This window comes from Rhamphochromis longiceps, linkage group LG13, assembly GCF_057381845.1.
Source record: "Rhamphochromis longiceps isolate RC_006_pf linkage group LG13, R_longiceps_female_GT1.1, whole genome shotgun sequence".
Taxonomy (NCBI): Eukaryota; Metazoa; Chordata; class Actinopteri; order Cichliformes; family Cichlidae; genus Rhamphochromis; species Rhamphochromis longiceps.
The window spans coordinates 28859320-28884502 of NC_140569.1; the positions used below are offsets into that span (position 1 = coordinate 28859320).

Sequence of the window (25183 nt, forward strand, 5' to 3'; positions counted from 1 at the left end):
GTTCGATACAAGTCGATGAGTCAGTGAAGCTCACAGTGAGGATTTTCTGAACTTCTCTGTTAATAAACGCTGGCGTTAGCTGCTGTTAGCCAGCATTAGTGAAACTTTCCTTGAAATGTATCGAACATTGTTGAGCTCATAGTGAAACTTGGCAAATAAACTCTCACTTCTTCCCTGAGCTGCGACCCACAACCATTGTCCTGGATAGGAAGAGCAAATCTAACTGTCCCCCACCCCACCCCCACCCTGGCAAACTGGCACCACCTTCCAAATACCTCTAGACTAATTAGGTCTGAAATCAAACTCTGTTTGTCCTCGCTGGACCTCCAGCACTGTCACGGACTTAGGCCAGGACCAGAGGGAAGACTTTATATATAGAGCATAGATGGATTTGGATGGGGCGGTTGAGATGATTTGGGCTTTGTGACATGGGCTATAAGAGGGCTTTGATTAGAATTCTGATTAGTATCACGCAGATTAACAGTGAAATGCTCAGCACACAGGTCAATCTACGTATGAAATATTTAATGTAAGTTTGCTCATTTTTAATATAAAAATGTGCAGATTTTCTAAAAAAATTCTTATCAGAGCTGGTCATGATTCTTGAATAGTTGTTAAAAAGTTAAAGCTTAAATGGTACAGGCTTGCCACGACTAGCTTCAAAGAATTGTCAAATACCATCAAATGCCCATGCAGAGTTCTGAGACGGCACTCTTTCTTGCAATTTTTAAAAAGTTGATTTGGGTCTGTATCAAAATGTAGAGAGCCCTGCTTTTACTGGAGCTCCACCAAGTTTCAGGGGGTATTCACGAGGGGTCACCCCACCAGACGGGCGGCGACTTCGGTGTGGACATTTACGTTTATAACCGTGATAACTTGAGAACAAGGTGACGTAGGATTTTGAAATTCATACCATAGGTGGATCTACTAAAACATCGTGGACTCTTTTGACTCTGTGACATCGGCCTTAACGTCAAGGTTAGAGGCCAATGTTTCTGAATAGTTATTCACATTAATGGGTTTTGGCTGGGAGGAGGATGTTCTGCCTACTTCAGTTCTTCGCTTTAAGGCAGGGGTGGAGACTCCAGGCCTCAAGGGACAGTGTCCTGCAGGTTTTAGACATCACCCTGGGTCAGCACACCTGAATCAAATGATTAGTTCATTACCAGGTGTCTTGGGAACTTCAACACATGTTGAGGAGGTCATTTAGCCATTTAAATCAGCTGTGTTGGATCAAGGACACATCTAAAACCTGCAGGACACCGGCACTCAAGGCCTGGAGTTCGACACCTCTGCTCCAAGGTAACCCGCTGCTAGCGGATGCTGTGTTTACATCAACGATATCAGGATTGGTATCAGTGTTCTCGTTCTGCTCTGTACCAGACTGAGCATTTTCCATGAAACATCAAACTGATTTTCAAAACGATGCAAGTTTTGCAAATTGTTCTATCCTTCATTATACAGTAGACTCCATTGACAGGACCGTATTTTAAAGGCCAATCCCAGTGAACCATATTCAAACAAACAACCTGGAGTAACCTATTTTGCTTACTGTAAAGACAGCGACGGGCTGTTCAGAATGGTGCCTTTCATTTGTTTACACTGGATGATGCAGTTGATCGGAAGCGAATGGCCCGGTGGAGCCGAAGGACGCTCGCTCGTGAAATGGGCCTCTTCCTATTGCAGCACAGCACTTAGTTGCGCAGTAAACCTGAGGTTTGTGTCACTCAGACGTTGTTGTAAAGCACACAGAAAGCAGAGGAGAATTACTCAAGGTTTGACTTGCTGCTGGGTCCTTTACTTTTGGAATAAATAGGCAGTTATTTCACCCTCCAGTGGAAACACAGACAGAATTTGTGTTTTCGCTGCTTTCACCGTCTTTCACTCGAAACGACAGCCTGGGGAATGAGATTTTAATCATTTGGTGGGTGGTGTGAAATAAAAAGTCACATGTCTGCAGTAATGACTAGTGTCTGCAGGCTCTGGTGCAGTGTGTCTGTGTGCAGTGTTTTCACTGCAGTGTACAGTAGTGGTTGTGATGTGCTCTTAAGATAAAAACTGCAATGCACCGTGTCAACGTAGGTATTTCGCAATCTAACCATATCGAAGTAAATCGGCCTCATTAAGCATCCTCGTTTATTGTGAAACATCTGTAATCAGACCTAGATCTGAGAGGAGTAGTGGGTCAGTCGAATGTTTACTCCAACCCTTACGGGAGTATCTGTGGCTGTGTTTACTCAGAGCCGGATTCTCTTTATATTTGCTTTTCAGGACCATGCAGAATACATAAAAATGCCATTTCTAATTGTTAGAAGGGAGTGCACTTCTCCATCAGTTTTAAAACTAATGCACATTTTGAAGTTTTTTTGTTTAATGTAGAACTAAAACCTGAATTTAGTGTCCACTGGGAGGTGAGTCACAGATCAGAACATAAAATCACCTCTAGAATGACTAATTGTGACGTTTGCCGGTAATCTGTGTGTTATCTCATGTACAGAAATCCACGCATTTACTTTTTGCCTGTTAAAACAAACATAAGCTATTTAAAGACAGATCTGTGCAGATGAGTTATACTGCATGCTTTTAACGACAAGAAAGCTGAGAGTTCACAAACACATAGGTGGGGTGAGGTTTCCATAATTGACTGATAGGAGCCTGTTTGGGCCCTTGGTGAGGCGGTTTTTACTTGTGTTTGACTGAATAAACACAAGACTGCGATGATGAGGCTGCCAGAATACTCCCACACCGTAATATGTGTGTTAATGCTCGCTGAGGTTTCGTACTAGGTTTCGTACGTTTATTATCTGGTTTCCTCTTCTCGCTGTTGTCGTTGTTGTTGTTTCTCTTGATCTTGACACCAGAGGAAGCCGGGGCTGTAAAGTGTTTTTATTTTGCACCTCTCTCACTATCTCACACCTTTGCTTCCTGCAGCATCTGCAGCGCACGCTGTGAACAAGAAAGACTTCTTGTTCTTCTCAAGGTGGTGTGTGTGTGTGTGTGTGTGTGTGTGTGTGTGTGTGTGTGTGTGTGTGTGTGTGTGTGTGTGTGTGTGTTTCACACAGAGATCTTCAGCAAGAACTCTGGTACTTGATGAAGTCTACAATATTCTGCAAAACTCTGCATGTGCAAGCATACATGGATATACAGGAAAAACAGAGTTTGTGCTCTCACAAGTTTGAAAGTTAATATGTGGCAGGAGCATCTTTATTGTTCAGCACAGCCTGAACTCTCTTAGGCAGCTTTCTTGTAATTGATTTAAGGAATAGTTCTCTGGACTTCTTGAAGGACATTCAAAGCTCTTCTTTGTTTCATTGAATTCTACCAAGATGATCCAACACAGCTTCAATAACCTTAAGGCCATGACTGATAGTGGCACTGTGATTGGGCATTGGTAAGATGTTTTCCAGATGGTACTGTGTGGTGCATCAAAATCTGATGGTACTTTTCAACTTTGAGGAGATCCTGAACACCACTGTCTGAGGCCACGTCCACACTAATATGTTTTTGTTTGAAAACGCATCTTTTTCTCTCCGTTTTTGGGCAAAGAAAACTGAGCTTTTGAAAACGCTCTCCAAAGTGGACACGTTTGAAAACGCCGTTTTCTCGCCGCAGTGTGGAATGTGAACCCGGAGCCTTTAGAAAACAATGATGCATTTTAGTCATATGATGCAGTCATGTGACCAATTCAGCTAAGATGCAGGACGGCATTGTAGTCTATATTCTCGCTTGATTTTGCACTTTGTACTTTTGTGTTACTCACAGCAACAACTCCACCTCATTTTCAGTCCATTTAAAAAACTTGGAGCTTTTCCTCGACAATTTGCCGCGACGTTTCAAAGAGCCGGAAAGTAAACGGCAGACAGAAATGAGGCAGGAATCGTCTTATGTGTCACGCATGCGCAGTAAGGAACATAAGCGTTTTCAGCCGTTTCAGTGTGGATCCGCAACTTCTTGGAAACGATTAAAAAAAATAGTATGTACCAGCGTTTTTAGACGAAAACACAGTTTCCAAACTTGTGCAGATTAGTGTAGACGTAGCCTGAAATGCAACCCAAAGCCCAGAACCTCCACCATGCTTTACAGATGGCTGTAGACATTCACTGTTCTGTCTCCTGACCTCCTCTTTATACAATAATGACCAAATATTTCTGATTTGGTTCATCTCTCCATAAGATTTTCAGTCCAATTCTCGTGTAATTTGGCGAAACTCAACCTTTTCTCCCCTTTCCGTAGCTTAAGAATGGCTTCCTGACAGCCACCGTTCACTGAGACCATTTCTAATGAGGCTCAGGTGAACACTGATAGATCAACTAAAGGAAAAAATCCTCTGAACGTGGCCAGGTACAAGTGAGTGGGTGTCTAAGACAAATTTGTCAGATGTGGGCGGCTGAGTTGAAGGAATGAACTCCCACCAAAGCGAATGTGACAGGAAGTGTCCAGGATTTCTCCCATTGCCCTGACAGCCCACTGATCACCCCCATTCCTGTCATCTGCCCCTCAATGTCCCCACAATGGGAGACCTGACACCCCTTCACCTGCTGCAGAGGCTCAGTTTGTAATGTGCAGACCTGTGCTCTTACTAAAACACACAGGTCTTATCGCTGCCTCTTCATTCAGCTCTGTAATGATTGAACTGTGTGGCTGCAGCAGGACAAACAGGACCATACTACTATTAATTACTTTATAATAATCAATAGATGTCTGCTTTTTACCAAACTGAGTCTTGCAAAAGCAAGTCATTTGGAAATGTATCCATTTTCTTAATTTTCAACAGATTTTTCTCTGATGATTCTCTACGGGGACCTTGCCATCCTGTGTTTAGTTCGAGTCTATGAAAACAGAACGTAATGTGAAGACAGCGATTAGCATACTATGACCCTACGGTTATTATGATAAGCAAGGCTGAAACAAGGAAGGAAATGAATTCGTACGATGCAAGATCAGATTACTTGAGTTTTGTGTCAAACTGTTTTTACAGAGCTCGCTTTTTCTGTGAAAACATTTTTTAGAGTTGTTTACCTTCTTCGGAGGGTCACCGTAGAGAGAGTGGGTATAAAATGAGGGGGGAAGTAAGAATTACTCCAAAAATGAGTTCCAGTCTGCCAGTTTTTCACACCCATAGACTGTATATAAAAGATGCACATAAACAGTTTGCTAAGCCTCCACTTTAGCTTTATGACCATAGCTGTGACTTCAGCCAGACGTGACCACATTTAAAGGAGGAGGCTGAGCATCCACAGTATTGTCTGCTGCTACTAAGCTCTGTTAGCAATGGGCCTCCATAAACTGTATGGATGCAATGCACAGATGCCCGCTAATTAATGCTAAATATAGAATCTTATTCACCAAAACTAGAGCACAGATTTTAGTTTAGTTGAAGTTTGGTGACTCAGTTACCAAAGATCAGGCGTTTAAAGTGCTTCCAAGGATGAAAACTTTAAGCCTTAACATAAGTTTAGGTGGTGAGTCTAAATACATAAATCGTTTCTCTCTTTGTAGCTGACATTAAGAGCAAATTTAGCTATAGAACCCTTCATTTCTGCTATAAAGCTTGACCATATAAACAGGAGGATGTGTGGCCATTTTGAAGTCAGCTCCAATGTTGCCTCTGAGTTCTAAATAAATGTAAAGTCATTGTAAAGGAACAAATTTGTAAAATAACACCAGTAGTTCAAGGCCATAGCATGTGGCATGCTAAATGTAATAAAGTAGTACAAGTATTTTTACATCATGGACCAGTGAGACTCTCCTATCTGTCACTGTAAAGACATTTAGCTAAACATGCATCCCTGAGGTGTCTTCATATAGGAAAAGGAAGGATGTGACACACACACACACACACACACACACACACACACACACACACACACACACACACACACACATATAAAATTCTGTATAGAAGAGGGTTCATGAGGGTTGTCATTATCAATGGAAAAAGCTGTAAAACGTATGAAAATACAGTTAAAAGTTCATAATGTATGCGCTCCTTCATGTTTTCCAAAGCCTTCCAGAGGGTCGGGTTGGAGTTGGACACCAGAGGGCCCACTCTTCCCCCTCTGTTGTAGTATTTTAGCTAAAAGTTTTAAAAAATGAGTATAAAATGCTGTGATGGACATGGATAAAGTAATGGTTTTGATTGCCTTGTCAAGGAAGATGGATGCTTCCAGTTTTTCCAGAGTCTTTAATCGTATCAAACTTTTGCTTCCACTGAAGAAAAGTAGCAGCGATGAGTTCACGAGATCAACATCAGATCTCTTCTGTGCCGCTGTGTACACTTTCCCACCAGAGAAGAAGAGATCACATGCCTGGTGAAGAGTTTTTGTTTCTATCAGATTTACGTTTGAAGTAGTTTCTAAAACCATGGTTACCACAGTCTGTAACAAAGCAACCAAAGATCTCAGTGAAGGTCCAAAAAAAAAAGGTCAAATGTTTAAAAAGCTTGAAATGGTGCGACTGTTACACTGTTTCCAAGGTTAAGTTTTTCCCTCACTCTGCTGCCCTGCCCAGCTCAAATGTACTACAGGAGTGCCAGAGGATGGAGTGTGTGCCAGTGGATGCCAACTGCAGGGCACTCCCTCCCTCTCTCTCTCGCTCTCACACTCTCAGCCCATCCTACCCGAGCCCATTCTTCCACCCAGTGATACTGTCATTTGCCAATTGCCTCGCAGTCTTTCAACACCAGACACCACCTGATTAAAATGCTTGCGTCCAACATACTGGGCAGTAATGGCAATGAAAGACAATCCCCTTGAGAAAGAGGGGCATTTTTGCGCCAAAAAAGCTTGAGAGGGAAATCGGGTTAAGCGACGTGTGAAACCGCCGTAGAGAAGCAGATAAATTGAACGGCAGCTAAAATTTCCTATTATGTCCCCTTAATGCCGGGGGAGGGCTGTAAGGGACTTGACTTCAGAGGCAGGGCTGTCCCAGAGAGAGGCGGCTTCTTGGTAAAGAAAGGAATTTGTCACTCATGCTCTTAAACTCTTAAATCTCCTCTAATACACTACAATCAGCAGGCTCTAATGTTCACAGAGTGGGTTTCCCTCCACGCTCAGACTCCGGGCTCTGCTGCGATTTTACGCCTCCTCTCAGAAGATGAAAAACAATCTGGGTTCCCAACCTTGCATGTGTGTTTTAAACTGTATGTGTGCTCATAGGGGTTCGTATACCTCCTCCCTCCCTCCTTTCCTCTTCTCTTTCCTTGGTGGTAATGTTTTGGCTAGTGGCTCTCAAAGCCTTTTGAAGTCTCTGTGTTATCTTGGTGTCAGCTGCGGCGAGGATGGTCAAGGTGGGAGAACAATACACTCAACCGCCACGGACACGGACAACTGCAGCCGTTAAATGAAGTTATGTGTTATGTTTTCCCTCTGAAGTGTGTGTCCTTGCACTTCCACTTCCTCTAAAGTCTTGCAGCACTGCGGCCTCATCACAGGCTGGCCTGTGGGTACGTGTGCGTTATGGCCCATTTGTCGAGGACTTACAAATAGCCAGAAATACATTTTTTGCTAAAACAAGACACGAACATTGCATTTGCACATCTTACACACAGAGACCGTCCTTTAATTTAACATGCAAGAGTGTTAGGAGCAGTGCTGCAATTCAAGTGTGAGCGCGTGCACAGATTGGTGCAAGTATATTTTTGAATCTACTCATACACACCCTGATGGCGGTTGGTTGTATGAGTTATAGTTTTGTTTCCCAGAAGTACATCCAAACCCAGAGAGGACACACACACACACTCAGTCTGGAACACAGTGTCATTGAAACATCGCAACTTCACAAACACCAGCAGCTACAAACCCACAAGGAGGTCACTGGGGGAAATCCGGTCAAGGTGGGAAACATGATTTCATGAAGTGGTCATGAAGCCCAAAACCTGCCTGGCGTCATTCTCGTCCACCATATTTGGAATAACGCCGAGATGCGTGTGCACATTTTTCCTTGTAGAACGCCTGAATTTTACAAATAGTCTTTTTTTTTTTTTTTTTTTAAATTTCAGCTCAAGTTTCAATTATTTTGGATTCAGTGACACACCACTACATGTAATGGTTTTTCCTTTCATGACACTCGATGGGCTCAGTCTGTGGGCTGCTGTGTCGTAGAAACATACTATAATCCGTATGTGGCTCATGCTTTCCTTGTAGTAATCTAGGTGTGTCCACCATATTTTTTTAACCCTTATCCTGATAGGGAACACCAGGTTTCTCTTTTCCCTGTCAGGAGTTTTAATACATCTGCTAAAACGCACCGACTTGACTAAGATTTCAGTTGAGGTACTCAAAGCGTCCGCAGAACACGTCTCATTTTTCAGCCAATTAACATGAGTCACTGGTAACACAGAAGAATTAGCTTTAAATGTCTAGTCGGAACATTATGCATCAATAAATACTTTTATATATTTACAATTAGTGATTGTCACATGTTACAAGAATTCAGATTGAAATGTGGTAGTACAGCAACTACCAGCTGGTTAGTTCAACATTTTGTAAATTTGTAATAAAATATTTAGCACTAATTTATGTTTAATAACTGTGCATAGACGGTGTGTAGCTAATTTAGCTCATGGGCACATAAACATAATCTAACATGATTGCTGATATAACCTGTTTAGATTTGATATGTTTAATTAAAAGACATGCACCAGCTCCTCAGTAGCGTAGCATTAGCATAATTAACCATGTGCCCTAAATGCAAATAGTAAATTCTTACAGACAAACTAGGTATTATGAAATATTTAAATGTAGCAGCTGTCATATATAAGTGTTAAGTAATTTTAAGTAGCATTCTGACAAAAAAACGTTGGCCTGCTAATATAGTATTTAAAAAGAGGTCGTCTGAGGACATGCACCGTCTGTTTTAATGCCATTAGCATAACACATCTGCCAGTGACCCTGACGCTACTCTGTAATAAAAGTAACATTAAATTCTTTCCTACTGAGAGTATTATCACCTTTCTTGTGTAGCTAAATTAGCTGATTGGCAAAAAAGAGTGTTAGTTTTCTAATACGATGACACGTTTAGTCTAAAAAGTGTTTAACAAATGAATTAAACCACGGCCCTACAAGAGAGTTCAGACTATGTTGGAAAATAAAGGTGTTCATACCAGATATCGACTTTGAAGGTCATTGTAACTATAATATATATAAGATAAGATAAGATAGAACTTTATTAATCCCTCGGGTGGGTTCCTCTGGGAAATTCGACTTCCAAAAAAAGCACAGCAACGACCGAAGTTACAGTTACAGAACTGTTATATATATATATATATATATACACACACACACACACACACACACACACACACACACACACACACACACACACACACACACACACACACACACACACACACACACACACATATATATATAAATACAGAGACAAATATAAATAAAATATACAAAGGGGATAAATAGAATAAATAGGAATAAAAAATAAAAATACAAGTGAATTGCACATTTCAAGTATTGAGGTCTATTGCACTGTTGACTATTTACAAAAAGTATTGCACAAGGTATTGTACAGTGAGGTGCAGAGGCACTACAGCTTAGTTGTTCCCTCCTTTGTCCTCCTGTTTCCCCTCCCTCTCCCCTCCAGAGAGGAGTTAAACAGTCTGATGGCGTGTGGGACAAAGGAGTTTTTAAGTCTGTTAGTTCTTGTCTTGGGGAGAAGCAACCTGTCACTGAACAGACTCTTCTGGTTGTTTATGGCCGTGTGCAGAAGATGCCCAGCATTGTTCATAATGTCCAGCAGTTTTTTTTTAGTGTCCTTTTCTCTGGCACTGTCACCAGAGTGTCCAGCTTCATGCCGACCACAGAGCTAGCCTTCCTGATCAGTTTCTCCAGCCTGGATGAGTCCCTCTTTGCTGTGCTGCTCCCCCAGCACACCACAGCATAGAAAAGTACTCCAGCAACCACCGACTGGTAAAACATCCTCAGGAGCTTCCTGCAGATGTTAAAAGACCTCAGCCTCCTGAGGAAGTACAGTCGGCTTTGGGCTTTTTTATACAGGTGCTCTGTGTTGCATGACCAGTCCAGTTTATTGTCCACCCACAGCCCGAGGTACTTGTACTTGTTGACCACCTCCACCTCCTCCCCCTCTATCTGAACCGGCAGTGGACCTTCTCTGGACCTCCCGAAGTCCACAACCAGTTCCTTAGTATCCATATCCATGTATGTCTGCACATGCTTCGATGTTTCTGTATCTATTTCCTCGTTTGATAACAAAATATATACTTTTGCACAAAGGTGTGTATTATAGCCTTGCAGGTGATTTTTACATCCAAGTTCTACATTATCAAAGTGTTTATTAGCTTAGAGATTATTTACATTTGAATGTTTCAATGTCATTTGTAGTAAATCATTAGTTTTAAAGTTTCTTGTTGGTAAGCAAGATGTGTGTGGTGCCATTTCAGTTTGTAAAATCCCTCCCTGTTTCCAACTGTAACCTTGTGCCTCCTTTTGAGCTTGATTGTATAAAATGTGTTTTATATGTAAAACAGTGTGTGCATAGATTTTAAATGTTTGTTCTCTTCTGTGCTCAGACATGGCAGGTGTGTTCACGTGTCCGCCTGCGGCCCTGGATTCAGGCGTCGGGCTCCTGTGTCGGCTGTTCGAGATGTGGGGGGAGGTACAAGCCGGCATCCTTGCTCTGACAGAGTGGCTGCTGGGGGAGGATGAGCACAGCCAGGATGCAGCTGTAAATGAAGCTTCTAGTCTGGTGAGTGTCGTTCACTCAACTCTTATTTTACATGATTTTCATTTATTTGTCATTGTGACCTGAGTGCAGATGCATATGGACAACTTGAACTGTAACACTGTAGTAAAAGAACATCACGACCAGTTCGAAAAAACAGTGGGAAGTGTTTGCTAGACAGTAGACTACATATGCTAGCAATGATTTTCATTAGGTAAACGGATGCGTCTCAAGGTTGCACTTTCTATGGCTGCACAAGGATTGTTTGTGAAGTGTTAGGGTGAAAGAAATTGCTGACACTGCTGTGTAGTGGATATATTAGGTTCTATATTAACACACTGACACGAAGTCACAGTTTGATTCATGTTAATGTGGTGTCTGTGAAGTGTGAAATATCAGGAACAATTTGCTCTTGCTGTCATGTTCTGCTCTCACAAGAAGTCAATATATTTGAGTTCTTTAAGTAACCAAGGTTTCTGCTCTGTACCCACATTTGGTTTAGCCATCTGTTTAGTTGCTCGTGTATTTTTGAGCTTTGGTTGATTAGATAAACACAACCCAAAGTATTGTGTTCTTAGAGCTGCCAGTTTTTGGTACGGAGTCATATAAATCTGTTTAATGTGAACGCTGTGACTCGTACTAACCATAGACTGTATATAAAAGATGGACTGGGCCACCAACCATAGTCTGTATATAAAAGATGGACTGGGCCACCACCAGTTAGTTCATGAACTCTTCTCCCGAAGCCTCAAACTGAGTGTTTTAACTGTGGCCATCTCGATGTTTTGAAACCAGATATGAGAATCTGGGGGTGGAATGTGAGTGAGAAACCAAGGTAGATACCATATCGCAGCAACTTGTCAGCTTGAATAAAGGCCCACCGTAAAAGGTATCCTTTATTTGTATCATATCGTTTATTTGACTCCAGCTGGGACCACAACGAGCCCTGGAGTGACCTTAAAAGAGCACAATTGACGTATTAGCGATCTGTTAGCTACTTGCTAGTATTTTGGCATCTGCATTCATAATGGCCATTAAATGGAATTAGAAATGCTAATTACGGAGTTTTGACATTGCATGGTTTGTCGAGCAGAGGGGCAGTCTGTTGGCAACACATCTGTTTGGAACCCCACAAACACAACAACCAGGTGATCCAAGCAGTATCGCCAAGTCACAACAACAGTCACTTAAATAGACACTTAAATAGCTACGCAAAACAAATGGAATCTGTTTGTTTCATAAGACTAAAAGAAACTAGTGCTTTCAGCATTAATCTCGTTAAAATGGCATTAACGCCATAACCGCATTAACGCGGCAAATCTCCGTTAGCGAGTTAGTGCGGATTGCCCATGCGTGGGGCAGCACGGCGCTAACGAGCTAACTGCGCTAACACGTTAGCGTATACGTATATACGTATATATATATGTGTGTGTGTGTGTGTGTATATATATATATATATATATATATATATATATATATATATATATATATATATATATATATATATATATATATATATATATTGTGCTATTTCTTACTTCTTGTACTGTCTGTTTTTGTTACTGTTTGTACTGGAGCACCGTAACCAACATAATTTCCTTTAGGGATCAATAAAGGATTCTGATTCTGATTTTTACTGATTGCCTGGCAACAAGAACAGGATTCTTGAAACTAACTGGATGAATAGTTTCAAAAACTAGCATTTGAGGCCACAAACTCATAAGGAAAATGTTTAAGAGAGGTCATAGACCAGGCGAGTATTAGGTTTGTTTTACAATGATTTGCAGTATAATCTGACTTACTTTGGAAACCTAAGGAGCCTGAAGCACTTCCAGATGGGCACTTCATTTTTCAGGCCTGGAAGCTGTGTCCGTCTTCTATATACAGTTTATGATAGTGACTAAACCACGGAGATTTATTATCAAGTGTTTTAGGCCTGGGATTGTTTTCTCAAAGTAAAGCTTCAGAGTTAGTCTCTCCTGGCAGCAGAAAGCATATCTTGAGTTATTGTGACAAGTCAGCAAAAATCTAGCTTTTAAATTACAACAACATTTACAAAAGTCTCTGTTTTAGGGCTCTTAAAAGCCTAGAGTTGTGTGGATACAGGCTTACTTACAACACAGAACTGTTTTTAGTAAAAACAAATACATATATGTGAGTATAGATGTTGTGATTTTTGTGAATTTAGTGAAGGTGATGGAACATTTAGCAGCTATAGATTGAGATTCTTCATTGATGATTTGGTGGAAACTGGATCGGTATTACACAACCAGCTCTAGGTGTGGGAGGGGGGGAAAGCAAACTCTTTAAATTCCCTTCCAGTAAAGTGACTTCCATTTTGCTTTTGACCAGGACGATGACGACTTCCTGTTCGAGAAAGGGGATCTAAACCTATGGGCTGAGCCCATCCAGTGGGTGAAGCTGCTTCACAGACACCTTGGCTCCCTCATCCTAACCTTCAAGGACACTCAGGAACCGGGATCTGCTGGGCTGGACCAGGTTAACCAAATCCACACTCTGGCCCAAAGCAAGGCCCTCAGCTCCCAGCAGGCCCTGGACTCCCTCCCAGCTCTGCCTCAGTTCTGCTGCACCATCGAGCACGCCCGGCTGACGCTGCGTCAGCAGAGGGCCGCTCTGGCTCTAGAGTTGCTGGACAGGCTGAGACAGAGAAGCTAGAAGAGATCGGTTTTAGTTGCACCAGTTGTTTATTTTCGATGGGAAAAGACTTCCAAATATTTCAGTTATCACATAAATGGATTTTAATGGCCCGACACAGGAGACCACAGGCTGGTTTTGTGGTGAAGTCTTTTAATGATCAAGTGGAGGGAATGAAGGAACTCTGTTTTTTGTTTTTTACTTCATGTCTTACAAATGTTGCTCTCATTGACTGCCAGAAGCGTCATAAGTGCATGATTACTGTTCCGTTATTAGTGTACTTTTTAAATCCAATGTTCCCAACTGCTAAAATGGAAAAAATACAACATAATGTCCTGTTTTTTTTTTTGTCCTTTGTTTGTTTCTAAATGCTACGATGGTTTTAAAGAGGCTGCAGATGATAATAACAACACTTTGTGAACATGTGTGCAGATTTCTGGCAATTGTGGAGCCATAACAATAATTCAAGCCGGGCTTGTGCGAAAACAACACTCGGCGCACTGTTCTCTTATCAGCGGGAATGTGTCACACGACAAACTTCCAACAGTGTCAGCATTGAGCTCGCAGTGCGTCCCGCGCTCTCCATGTCCACCAGGGAATTTTAATTCGGAACAAAACAACTCGGGCGCCTTGAAGCTTTTCGGGCTTGAGTGCGGCGATTGTGTCGGCGCTGACACGTCACCAGAGTTGTATTTCAGCGTACGCTTTTGACTCCTGTGTGTTTATACGAGGTGTTATTTTCCTGTGATATTTAATTTACTGCAGGACTCTTCCCATTGGACTGCGTTTTTATTCTTCCCTCTAGTTTTCCCGGTTATGTAATTAGGAGGCAGGCACAATACGCTACTGTCCTCCCTGAGTGTGTGTGTGTGTGGATCCATGCTGCCCCCTCATTCAGCTGGACCCTTCTCTCTCCCTCTCTCCCTGGTAGCCATGTTCCCAGTTACAGTAAAACTGACGTAATGTTTTGGAGCGCCTCGACATCCCCCAATAAAAACAGAGCCGTGCAAAGGGAGAGCGGTTTCTGTGGGACGAGGATGTGTTCGAGGGATTTCTCAGGAGCCTCGCTGTGTCTGTCCTTCACATTAAACTATTTATCACAACTTTGCAAATAGTCCTGGGGCAGCCCTCAGCCTAATTTTAGGGTTGGTAGTAGTAGATTCCAAGCTCTTATGTCACTTGTTTTTCGCTTGTTGCTATTTTCCCTTTTTTTTTTTTTTTGCCCTTCTTCCATCTCTAACCAAACCATTCAGCCCTTAACAGTACACTGAATCATGTCACAGAAGGAAAACTTTTAGAATCACTCTTCCAATTATAATAATATATGGAAAACCAGTGTTGCAGAAACCAGTCATTTCTGGTGATATGTGTTGCTTTTTTCCTTCTTTTTTTTTTTAAATACCCTCCTGCCTGAAATATCTGCATTTCGGAGGCCTGATATAGAGCTCCCGTGCTCTGCTGCCAACTCTGCAATCTTTCCACTGTGGTTTTTAAAAAAAATCTTGTCATAACTCCAGAGAGCAGACTTGAGGAGTTTGACATTTTCATGTGAACATTTTGCCATCCTTGCAAGGATGGGGGGACTTATTGCAACCGCACTGCACTCTTTGACTTTACAACCAAGGGACTTTTTATTGTTAGGCAGGGAGGTTTTGTTAAAATGACAAAAACATGTTAAAAATGATTTTTTTTTTTGCGTCTCAGGAGCTTTACTTTCACCTCTTTGTGCAGAAATACGAATTGCTTTGCTTTTATTAAAAAAAAAAAAATCAGTTAAAAGTATGATAGTGCTCCAGTTTAACTGTCCTGGGTGGACCTCTAAAATCTTATCCAGCTCTGGTCAGCAGGTGGCGCCTCAGTCCTCCTCCCCCTTCGCCGATCCCCCTGCTGCTCTCTAGGGGGCAGTGTTGCTCTGTCGCTCCACACAAAAACCACATTCCTGCACAGTCTGGGCCTTCTTGAGGTTGGAGGATGGTGAAAAACAAGTTTTAGAGGAACTTAGAGGAGTGCTTTAAAAAGACTGAACCAAAACAAATCTATTTACTGCAGTAATGACTCTGCACGTTGTGCTTTAGGAGTGACGGCTTCAAAGGTGAAAGCCAACACTTTTAAAAAAGTTTAGTCGTGACAAGATTAAAGTGGATCATGGTGGCATATAGAACCTGTGTGTGTGTGTGTGTGTAGAGTGGATACTGTGGATTATGCAACCAGTGGAGTCTAAAAATTGTGCTGCACTCTGACTGGTCTTTTCTGCGCTCATACTTGTGGTCTCACCCCATCCACAGGCAGAGAAGCAGGGAGAGGCTGAATTTCCTTCCATTACAAATACATGTGTCAGCTTCTAAGTGCACAAGAAAAGAAGACTGTCGGTTCAAATCCCAGGACTTCAGGAGCCTTAAAACCTCCCTCTATTTACGACAGCGAGCTTTGCTAATGCGCTGCAGGCTGGCACGCATTCATAGTAGAGTACCACATTCTTTCTCAACGAGCCCAAAAAGCAAAACCAGCTTCCACAAAATTGTGTGATTTAAAAAAAATTTAAATAAAAAAATAAAAAAAAGTTTCGGGGGCGTGAGAGGGTGGTGGTTGTAGGGGGGGTTGGGCTGGAGTTGTATTTCATTTTCAAGGCGTGGTGTTAAAGAATAGACGGCCAACCGGTGAATGGAAGTTTTTTTTTTTTCCTCGGGGAGGAGGCGGCTCCTCGAAAAAAGTTTGCGCCGACTTGAGCTCGCCCCTCCCCGGCCACGCAACATTTATACGAAGGCTTAGAGCTCCCAGCAAAGCACTCTGGCTCAGCGCTTCTTAAGGGGAGGAAATAAAACCACCTACAACTCAACAACACAAACCTAACCCCCCTCTTTCCCTCCCTCCTGTTTCTTTCACGGACTTAAACCTGCACAGAAGCTTTTTAAGCAACTTTTCAAAAGTTTTATTTTTTTTTCCACAACCAAAAACCAGTCGTGGCACAAACTACTGCTCGTCGCATTCAAGGATCCTGCTCGGTCCTCCATGAAAGAGTCAGTGCGGCAGCAAGTTTGGGCAAAAGAGATGTCAGCGACCGTCTTGTCAGCTTTCTACGACATGGACATGCTTTATAAGGTAAAGTTTGACGCTTTGAGAGTCTTTTCTTGTTCTGAATGAGTTTTGTGCTTGAAGTGGCGTACTAACTTGTGCACAGTTTGCATGTGTTCGACTGCAACAAGTTGTAAATACTGCAGGCGCAGTCTTTATGCCATGTGCTCAAAACAGTAACGCAGTTAACTGTCTGAGACGCTAACTTGGTGTCATTTCTTCCCAGCAGCAAGATAAAAGCATGAACATGAACGCCCTCCACATCAACAGCATGCTGGACAAGAAGGCGGTGGGAGCTCCGGTTGGCGCTCCCGGCTCCGGCGGCGCCTTCACGCCGGGATTTTACCGCAGAAACTCGACCAGCAACGTGGAGGCGATGAACAACGGCAACAAGTTCTCCATGGGCACCTACGACAGCCTCAAGGAGAACACGCCGAGCAGCAACAGCAGCGCCACGGTCCTCATTAACAAGGAGAACAAGTTTCGCGACCGCGCTTACAGCGAGAACGGAGAGCGCGGCGTGCTGCAGCAGAAGCCCGGCTCACAGATCAACTCCACCCGCTACAAGACCGAGCTGTGTCGGCCCTTCGAGGAGAACGGCTCCTGCAAGTACGGCGAAAAATGTCAGTTCGCTCACGGCTACCACGAGCTGAGGAGCTTGTCCCGCCACCCTAAATACAAAACTGAGCCGTGCCGCACCTTCCACACCATCGGCTTCTGCCCGTACGGTCCCCGCTGTCACTTTATCCACAACGCCGACGAGCGCCGGCCCGCTCCGCCCGCCAACGCTAACGTGCAGACGGTGGAGCCCAGATCGGCTCGCGAGCTCTGCGGCTACGGCCAGAGAGAGGTCCTGCCGCCGCAGCAGCAGCTCGGCTACACCCAGAGGGACAGACCAAAGCTTCACCACAGTCTCAGCTTCTCCGGCTTCTCCACCCACCACGGACTGGAGTCTCCCTTGCTCGACAGCCCGACGTCCCGGACCCCTCCGCCTCCCACCTCAGCCTCCTCCTGCACCTCCGCCCACAGCTACTACAACGACGACGTTCTGTCTCCGAACTCCGTGCCGTGCATCAACAGTGCCTTCTCTTTCCCCGGACAGGACCTAAAAGCCTTACTGGCCCCGCTGACTGTGCACACCAGCAGCAGCTACGCCAACAACCACTCCGCCGGTGCCTACTACGGGAACGTGCAGAGCAGCGTGTGCCCACCTTCCCCGCCGACCTACAACATGAGCCACTTGCAGGCGTTGCGCCGCCTCAACGAGTCGCCGGTGTTCGATCCTCCTCCTAGCCCGCCAGACTCGCTCTCTGACCGGGAGAGCTATGCGAGCGGGTCCCTCAGCTCTTCCGGGAGCCTCAGCGGCTCCGAGTCCCCGAGTCTGGACGCTGGAAGACGTTTGCCAATCTTCAGCAGGCTGTCGATTTCAGATGACTAATCACACTTTTCTTTTTTCTTTATTTTTTTTTTCATATGGATTATGATGGACGAGTCAGGGGAGGTGGGTTGTCAGTGAGTGAGAGACTGTCCTTCAAAGCAGAGGATCCCACCCCACTGCCCTCATTTCAGCAGCATCCATCCCTGCTGAAGTGCCTTCGTGCAAGACTTTTAAAATCTCTACCAGCTCTAAAGGTGCTGACCCTGCTCCGACCTCGCTGGAGGGGGGCAAGAGGAGAGTCTCACCCGCAGAGATCAATAAAGCTTCAGTTTAAAGTGTCCTTGACCTGGCATTAGTCTAGTATTTTTTTTCTTTATATGTAATATAGCTGTAATAAAACTTAGATAGCAAACAGAAGGCATTCCATCAGTGCCTTGCCCAAGGGCTCATGGCAGCCCTCTTCTCCCTTATTGTTGCTCTATCAGGCAAGCCACACTTTTCCTGGGATTAAGTGTGTGTGTGTGTGTGCGCGTGTGTGTGTGTGTGTGTGTGTGTGTAACATGACTTGACAAGAAGAAGAGACTGTAAGCGGTTTCAGATTTCCTCCCATCCTGCCAAGAAAATGCCTTGACTTAAAGTAACATTTTTTTTTTTCATCCTCTTCTTCTTTCCTCTCTGAAAGCTTCAACTTCCATTCCAGATCTGTCTCTCACCCAGCGCCACCCAGTGGTTCGTTTGGTTAGTGTAGTTTGTTGCTTGGTTAAAAAGCACTCTTGAGTTGGGCTTGTTTGGGGAAATCACTGCTGATGGTTGAATATATATTTTTTTAGCTGTTTCTTTTTTTTTCTCTTCTTTTTTTGAGTGATTTACATAGCGGTGCATAACTGGCTATGGACTATTTAACTTATTTATTATCTTGTGAAAAAAAAGTATAGGCTACATTGGTAATTTGTGTCCATACTGTATTTATCAAGTATGATGAAGCAATAGATCTATATTCTTTTATGTTTAAATTATGATCGCCATTATTAATCTGCATAAAGTGGAGTGTATGTTCTTTTCACAGTAATATATATATTGTTTTTTCTCCTTTTTTGTAACTTCACTTGGTTATTTTTATTGTAAATGAGTAAAAAAAAAAAAATCTTAATTTAAGAGAACGTATGTGATATTTATTTCATTAATTTTGTTTCCTTGTTTACGTTTATTAAAAGTTTGCGTGATTGCTGTTTGCTCCTGAGGTTGTGTGTCAGAGCTGTAGAAGGCTTTCTTTTTTTTTTTAATTTCTTTTTTGAGGATCCTTATTTAGATGTGTCTGTAGAATGTATAAACAATGGTTTGTCATAGACCGTCCAAACCTTCGTTCCTCTTTTCGTTGATCTAGATCAGACTTCAGTGACAAAGAATCCGAGTCAATAAATTAACCAAAAAGTTTTTTTTTTGTTTTTTTTTCCTTTTTCATTTTCTGTTTGCACGAGGTCACACTGTGATTCCAGCCACGTGCTAAAGAATGTAGCAATCCCTTGTGCCCCAGTATTATTGTGTAGTGCCTATGGGGTTCATAATCTTGACATGCCTTAAAATTAACCAAATAAAGTATTTTTCCTACATTGCATCTTTTTATAAATCCAGATGGAACTGAATGTAGTGTTGGATTTTTGTTTTTTCTAGAGGTTGTTACCACTCCAGACACTCTGACAGGAAAAAAAGAAAGGAGAAAAAAAAAAACACAACTGTAAACTTTCTCAAAGTCCCCATTCCTCGTTTTTGTTTGGTTTTTTTAAAATATTGAAATCTAGTGTTGAGTTTGCTGGAGAGGGAAGTTGGATGGACACATTTGGATTGTACATAGTAGGTACAGGGGGATGCGCACTATGTACTTTTGACTACTTTATCAGAAGTAAAGCTTTTTGAATGTAACACACAGAAAAAAAAAATGGAGAAAAAAAAAGACGGACAAAAAGACAACCGAGAGTTGTGTTCTTTTCTTTGGGGGGGGGGTCAGTTCACTACAAATTGAGTGTGAGACTGTTAACTTTGTACTGTACATTTTTTTTTTGTAGTTCTCCCAATAAAAAAAAAAAAAAAAAAAAAAAAAATCTTTTGAAAAAGTTTCAGACTCTGACTTCTTGTAAATGTATGATGATGTCACACACGGTCAGAGCGCTGACCAGCTAGTTTTACCCCAGTGCTGCTGAGATGCCCCCCCCTTTCTCCGGATGTGTAAATGCTCTCTGCAACGGTTGTGAAAGTTCACTGCAAACATGGAAAAGGGGTACAGAACAAACTGGAGATGGTGTTGCGTAATGAATTTTCAAAATGAAAAACTTAAGAGGCACTGGGCCGTGGGAGGATACGATTTCAATCTTTATTATGTCGATATACGTGATATAGACTGGCACCCTCAGACTGCAGAAGAAGTGCCACACAAAGTTAAAGCACGATATCCTGCTCACTTCCAGCTCCTTGTTTTTAATCTGGGACTAGCTTTCTTGCTTCATACTGGCTTTGGGCCGAGGCTTTAATCGCCGACTATCTGCCAACGAGCTGTTTCCCCCAGTTCTTTAAGCCAGCTTTATCCTGATTGGCTGCCCTTCACATACAAAAGGTTTGACCAGCACTGTAAAAACTGAGCTGATTTACAGCGATTACAGAATAGGTCTCCTTTAAGACATCAAAAATAAAAGTACTGGTCTGATATTTAGTTCTGGGAGTGTAGTCCAGAGTCACAAGTTAAATCTTGGGGCTCGTAATTCTGATTAAAAAATGCAGAGGAAGAAGACAAATCAACAAGTTTGTGTTGTTGTTGTTTTTCTTTGTTGAGCGGATCTTAATCGTAGTTTTTGTTTTTTAGAGCCTCGGCAGTTATTTAAACAAAACCATGTGAGAAGTTTAGAGAGGAAATCTTTTTGTGGGGAATGAAAATGCTCAAGTGCGAGCGCAGCAGCGAGGATGACGAGTGAATCATTAACCCTTAGTGTTCTCTAGGATTTTACCCGAGTCATGGCTTGCTTCAATAAAAAAATAAATGTGCTTGTGTTGCACTTTCCAGAGACTTTTTATTCTTTTCCTCGTTTTCTGCCACACACACACACACACACACACTAAGGCCCAATGTATGATCATTAAGAACTCTATTATAGCCCATTAATCAAGCTATGGAGTTTGAAATGAGCACTATAGCTACCCTTTAACTGTATGAGTGACATCGGCGTGCTCTCAGGTCACAGATTATTGTATCAGCAGCAGCCATCGGCCCATAACTGATTAACTCTGCAGTTGTAAACGTGTTTCTTCTATCAGTGACCTGAGCTAGTAAACTTTTGCAATTCACCAGCTTCAGAAACTGATCCAGGCTCGCCGGCTTCTCATCAGAGTGCCACGTTCGCTCACGTCTAGACGGAGGCGAAAGCCCCGGCGTGCGCTGGCCTCCGCTGTCGTGGTGCGCGGGTTTCTAGGAGGCTTTCAAAGAAGAGCAGCTCTCTGTGGCATTGCTCTTAGGCAGTAAGAAAATACAGGGCCCGGGAGTCATGCGGTGCCTGGAGTTCACGCCAAGATAAGGCAGGCTGATAAGGGCCTCTGCAAATATTTACTGTGTCCTCAGGATTTCATAATGAAGTGTTTATCAGAGCAGAGCCAAAGGGCTGCACAATGTGCTGCGGCCCTGCCAAGTAGGATCCACGTACCTGTGACTCAGAGTGTGTTTGTGTGGCTGAGTTTCACTCAACAAACCTACATATAGAGATTGAGGGAATGTACTCCCGTTCATATATGTTATGTCTGAGTAAGATGAACTTTTCCTATGAAGAATGTGTATGTATGTAAGAGTGTGTTTGTGTGTAGGGGTCGGCCTAGCTAATGGGTTCTGGAGCTTGTACAATGAAAGGAAACACTCTCTGACTTGTGATTAGGGCAGGAAGAGTCCAGCTTCCTGGCCACTACCCATTTCCACCTCTTCTTCGTCCTGCTGTTTTTCCTCCTCCTTCAGCTTCCCTTCTCCCCTACACAGGCGGCTCGGTGGCTTCTAGAAGTTGCTATTTGTGTTCCGCGCTGCCGCTCTGGGAAGCCGTACGCTCGTCCTGGTATTGTTTTGGCATGCTAAGCCCAGACCTGGGGTCAAGCAGTAATGGCGTATAACTTTTTAGACTTTTGTCGTAGAATATATGGGTGCCAGATGGGTGGAAGCTTGCCAAACAGAAAGCAGAAAGCAGAGGCTCTGATCATTTTTTATGTCACAAAGCTCTAATTAGACTCTGATCAGACCTTAACCGTCCATGTGGCCAGATTTTCCCTGCAGGTTGATTTAGCTGTAAAAGTAGAAGATTAAAGGAAAAAATGTTTCCTTTATTTAACGAGCTATAATTGCTACTTATAACTAAAGTGAAAGTAAACATTTCTCACTCTAGCAGGGATCCTCTTCCCCTCCACCACCCTATCCTCCACCCAGCTCCGGGCCTCGGAGTCACACGGGTGTAAATCAACCCTTGAAAGTCCCCTTTTTGTACCGATTACCTGCGATTGTCAACTTTTTGTGACCCTACTCTGGTTTCACAATGAAACAATGTGTGCATGTGTCACAACAGGGTATGAAGCTCCACCCAGCTGACGGTGTGGCTCAGGATCAGGGAGCTGTCACACTTTCCAGAAGCGCCCAGTCAGAAGTTGGAGTTGTTTATTTGGTCATAACTTGAGGTAACATGAAGGCAGATGATATCCAAGTCCTTTTTAAGGCAACAGGAGGGCCGCCAAGACAGACAAGGGATCCATTCTGTCAGTGATCTGAAGTCCTGTGTGGCCTGTAACTATTTTACATTCAAATAACAGCATCAGAATCATTTTGATGGTACACTGACTTGTAATAAAGAGATGGGCTCTTCTTTTTCTTTTTACTTTCCTAAAAGAAAACAGCCGCTGGCAACTGCTATATATTCTAAACTGTGCTGAAGTGGCAGTTTGGTGTGGGAGCCATGGTTTACTTTTGCTTGTGGTTTTAATTCAGTGCTTTAATCTCAAGAGGGCGAATGGTACAAAGGTGTAAACTAACAGCTTTTATTCAGCTGCACACGCAGCAACTGTGTTCCCACCGAGTTTCTGTACTTTTAGTTTGATTAAACTCCTTCCATAAGCAAGTCTCACTACTGGGCAGCTATGTTGAACACTTACTGAGGATTTATACTTCAGCAGTAAATCTACGTCGTAACTGCTGCGTTGAATGAAGTTACGTTTCTTGGAAGGTGCACATCAGGTAATCGTTATATCTTCAGTTACGACGTAGATTTACCGCACAAGTCACAACCTACGGCACAACCTGACCGCCCGGCCTCCCTCCGCAAATGTTTCTGTCAGCTGGCACCGTGAATAAAACACTGGGACACGACCACGCGGTAGTTAAAACATCACGTTATTGTCTCCCTAATAACGTGTGTGGGCTGTATGGGCGAGGGGTGTCTTTTGCTTTTGTATTTTTTTGTATTTGCTGCAGTTTTACTCCGTTTGACCTCTCAAGGCCACCGTCCTTTCGGTAGTTAGTTTGAAGCGCTTTTGAAGCGCTACTGATGCTAATTTCACTTTAGCATCAGTAGTCAGCGCTGTATAAAAATAGTTATACGAAGTTTTCTAACTTTGACACAGAATCCCAGACTAAATGGTGAATCCCCGACTTGTTATATAACTTTGTTTTTCTTTTTAGCTCCAGCGCATGTAAAGGTCGTCAAAGTTACAACCTGCAGGTGCACAGTGCTGCTCACATGTCTATGTAAATGATTACATTTTCAGGTGAGATCAGACTTAAGGCAGTGCTTCTCAAACTACTTTATGGTGTGCCCTGCTTCTGAAGCTGAAATAGCTTCGCACTTCTTATGAATCAGCTACATTAAAACGTTTCTTTTCTGTAAAAAAACCCAAAACATTCCTTCCTTTCACATTCTTTGATGGCTCCAGTAAGAACTGAGTCATGGGGATCTTGGAGAAAATTGAGGGAAATTTCTGCGTCTTTATTTAGTAATTAATGCCTGTGTGCTTGTGTCTATAGCAGATTTTTATGTTACTTTATGCATAAACACTGTAATAATGTCAGCGGCATAATAATCCACCCGCTTAAGCAAATATTTCCCTCGCCTTTCTGTACCCACTGACAGAAGGTCCCACTTTACATCACCAAGGAAGGCTGTAGCGTGCGGATGCTGAATAAGGTCATGTTTTGGGCTTCTTCTTTTTTTTGTCGAGTTCATTTCAAGCCTGGGGATGTGCTGGAGTGTGTTGGGTGCAGGCAGTTGGCTGAGGCCAGTCATGTTCTGCCTGGTCTGCCGTGTCCTTCTCCCTTCAATGTATGCCGAGCTGCAAATATTTACAGAGCATCCTGTGAGAGGCCTGAGTGTTTACTGCTAAAGCTTGTGGCTCCACATTGAGAGTGTGTATGTATATGAGCAATGAAGAAGCGTTGCTTCTCTCGGTGCTCTCGCTGTGTGTGTGTTTGTCGGATGAGGCACTTCCCTTGGTCTCTCCACAGTCTGCTAACACTAGCACCTGGCTCTCGTTCAGGCCTCCGGCTCTGAGCTCCATCTGTGAGTCCACATTTTGGGCCAAGTCGTGGAGAGGCGGTCGGTCCTCGCTTTGAATTTTCTGCAAACGACAGAAAGATGGGAGATGTGTTTGTGCGCCTCGCCTTATCCTGTACACAAGGCTGCAGCACTGACATCACGTCTTTGCGGCTGGAACATTCTCATAAAACATGTTTTCTTTATTTCTTCCCCAATGTAAATAATCCAGAGGGTGTAAATACCATAAAGGGCCCGGGGAACAGTTTCTCAGGCAAGTCAGTCTGTGTGCAGATATATCAAGAATCAAGTAGCCCGTGTTGAACACGTGGGCGGACGTTTCACTGTGGCATGGTTAATGAGGTCCACAGACATGCTAACCTGGTCTGGCTCTAATTCTGTCATTGGCTGCTTTTCTCAGAGGCTTGAGTATTCTTGGCTGGCCTGTAATCTGCAGCGGAAACATACCAGATGGCTTAGTGCCCACTACTTACAGTGCAAAAATCCTCACTATAGGATGTATACATAAAAACCCCTGTTTATACCTCGACTTATGCACTGACGTCCTACCTTAAATGATATACACAGTACCTTGCAAAAGTCATGGGCCACTCCTCATTTCTTTGTATTTTGTTTCCAAGGATCCATAGTTTGTTGCAATTTTTTTTACATGGCCTTGAGGAACAGTTCTCCAGGCGTTCTAAAGGTTTAGTGTACGCTGTGCAGTCCTTCTACTGGACCATTTTCAAAGCAATGTTATTTAGCCACTTAATACCGACCTATGAATCCTTTAAACATAAAAAAATCACCTAACTCAGGGATGAACCAGTGCTGTGTCGCCACATAA

At 43.1% G+C, this 25183-nt stretch overlaps 3 protein-coding genes across 5 annotated transcripts in view; 2 read left to right on the forward strand and 1 right to left on the reverse strand.

The window, feature by feature from the left end:
• Positions 1-16333, forward strand: part of thada (THADA armadillo repeat containing) — a 123329-nt gene extending 106996 nt beyond the window's left edge. Inside the window, exons 37-38 of the mRNA XM_085428925.1 lie at positions 10544-10719; positions 13048-16333. Coding sequence (XP_085285051.1) covers positions 10544-10719; positions 13048-13371 — 500 coding nt within the window. The 3' untranslated portion in view covers positions 13372-16333. The remainder of the gene's footprint in view (positions 1-10543; positions 10720-13047) is intronic.
• Positions 1-25183, reverse strand: part of plekhh2 (pleckstrin homology domain containing, family H (with MyTH4 domain) member 2) — a 273542-nt gene that overhangs the window by 201657 nt on the left and 46702 nt on the right. The window lies entirely within an intron of this gene.
• On the forward strand, positions 16135-19768 carry zfp36l2 (ZFP36 like 2 zinc finger CCCH-type). 2 transcript variants are annotated; one of them, XM_085428926.1, is made up of 2 exons: positions 16135-16449; positions 16649-19768. In XM_085428926.1, the coding sequence occupies exons 1-2, from the start codon at positions 16360-16362 to the stop codon at positions 17858-17860; spliced, it is 1302 nt and encodes a 433-aa protein (XP_085285052.1). In that variant the 5' UTR covers positions 16135-16359; the 3' UTR covers positions 17861-19768. The 2 variants fall into 2 exon arrangements, with proteins under 2 accessions (XP_085285052.1, XP_085285053.1); XM_085428927.1 differs by having other exon boundaries at positions 16136-16449; positions 16652-19768.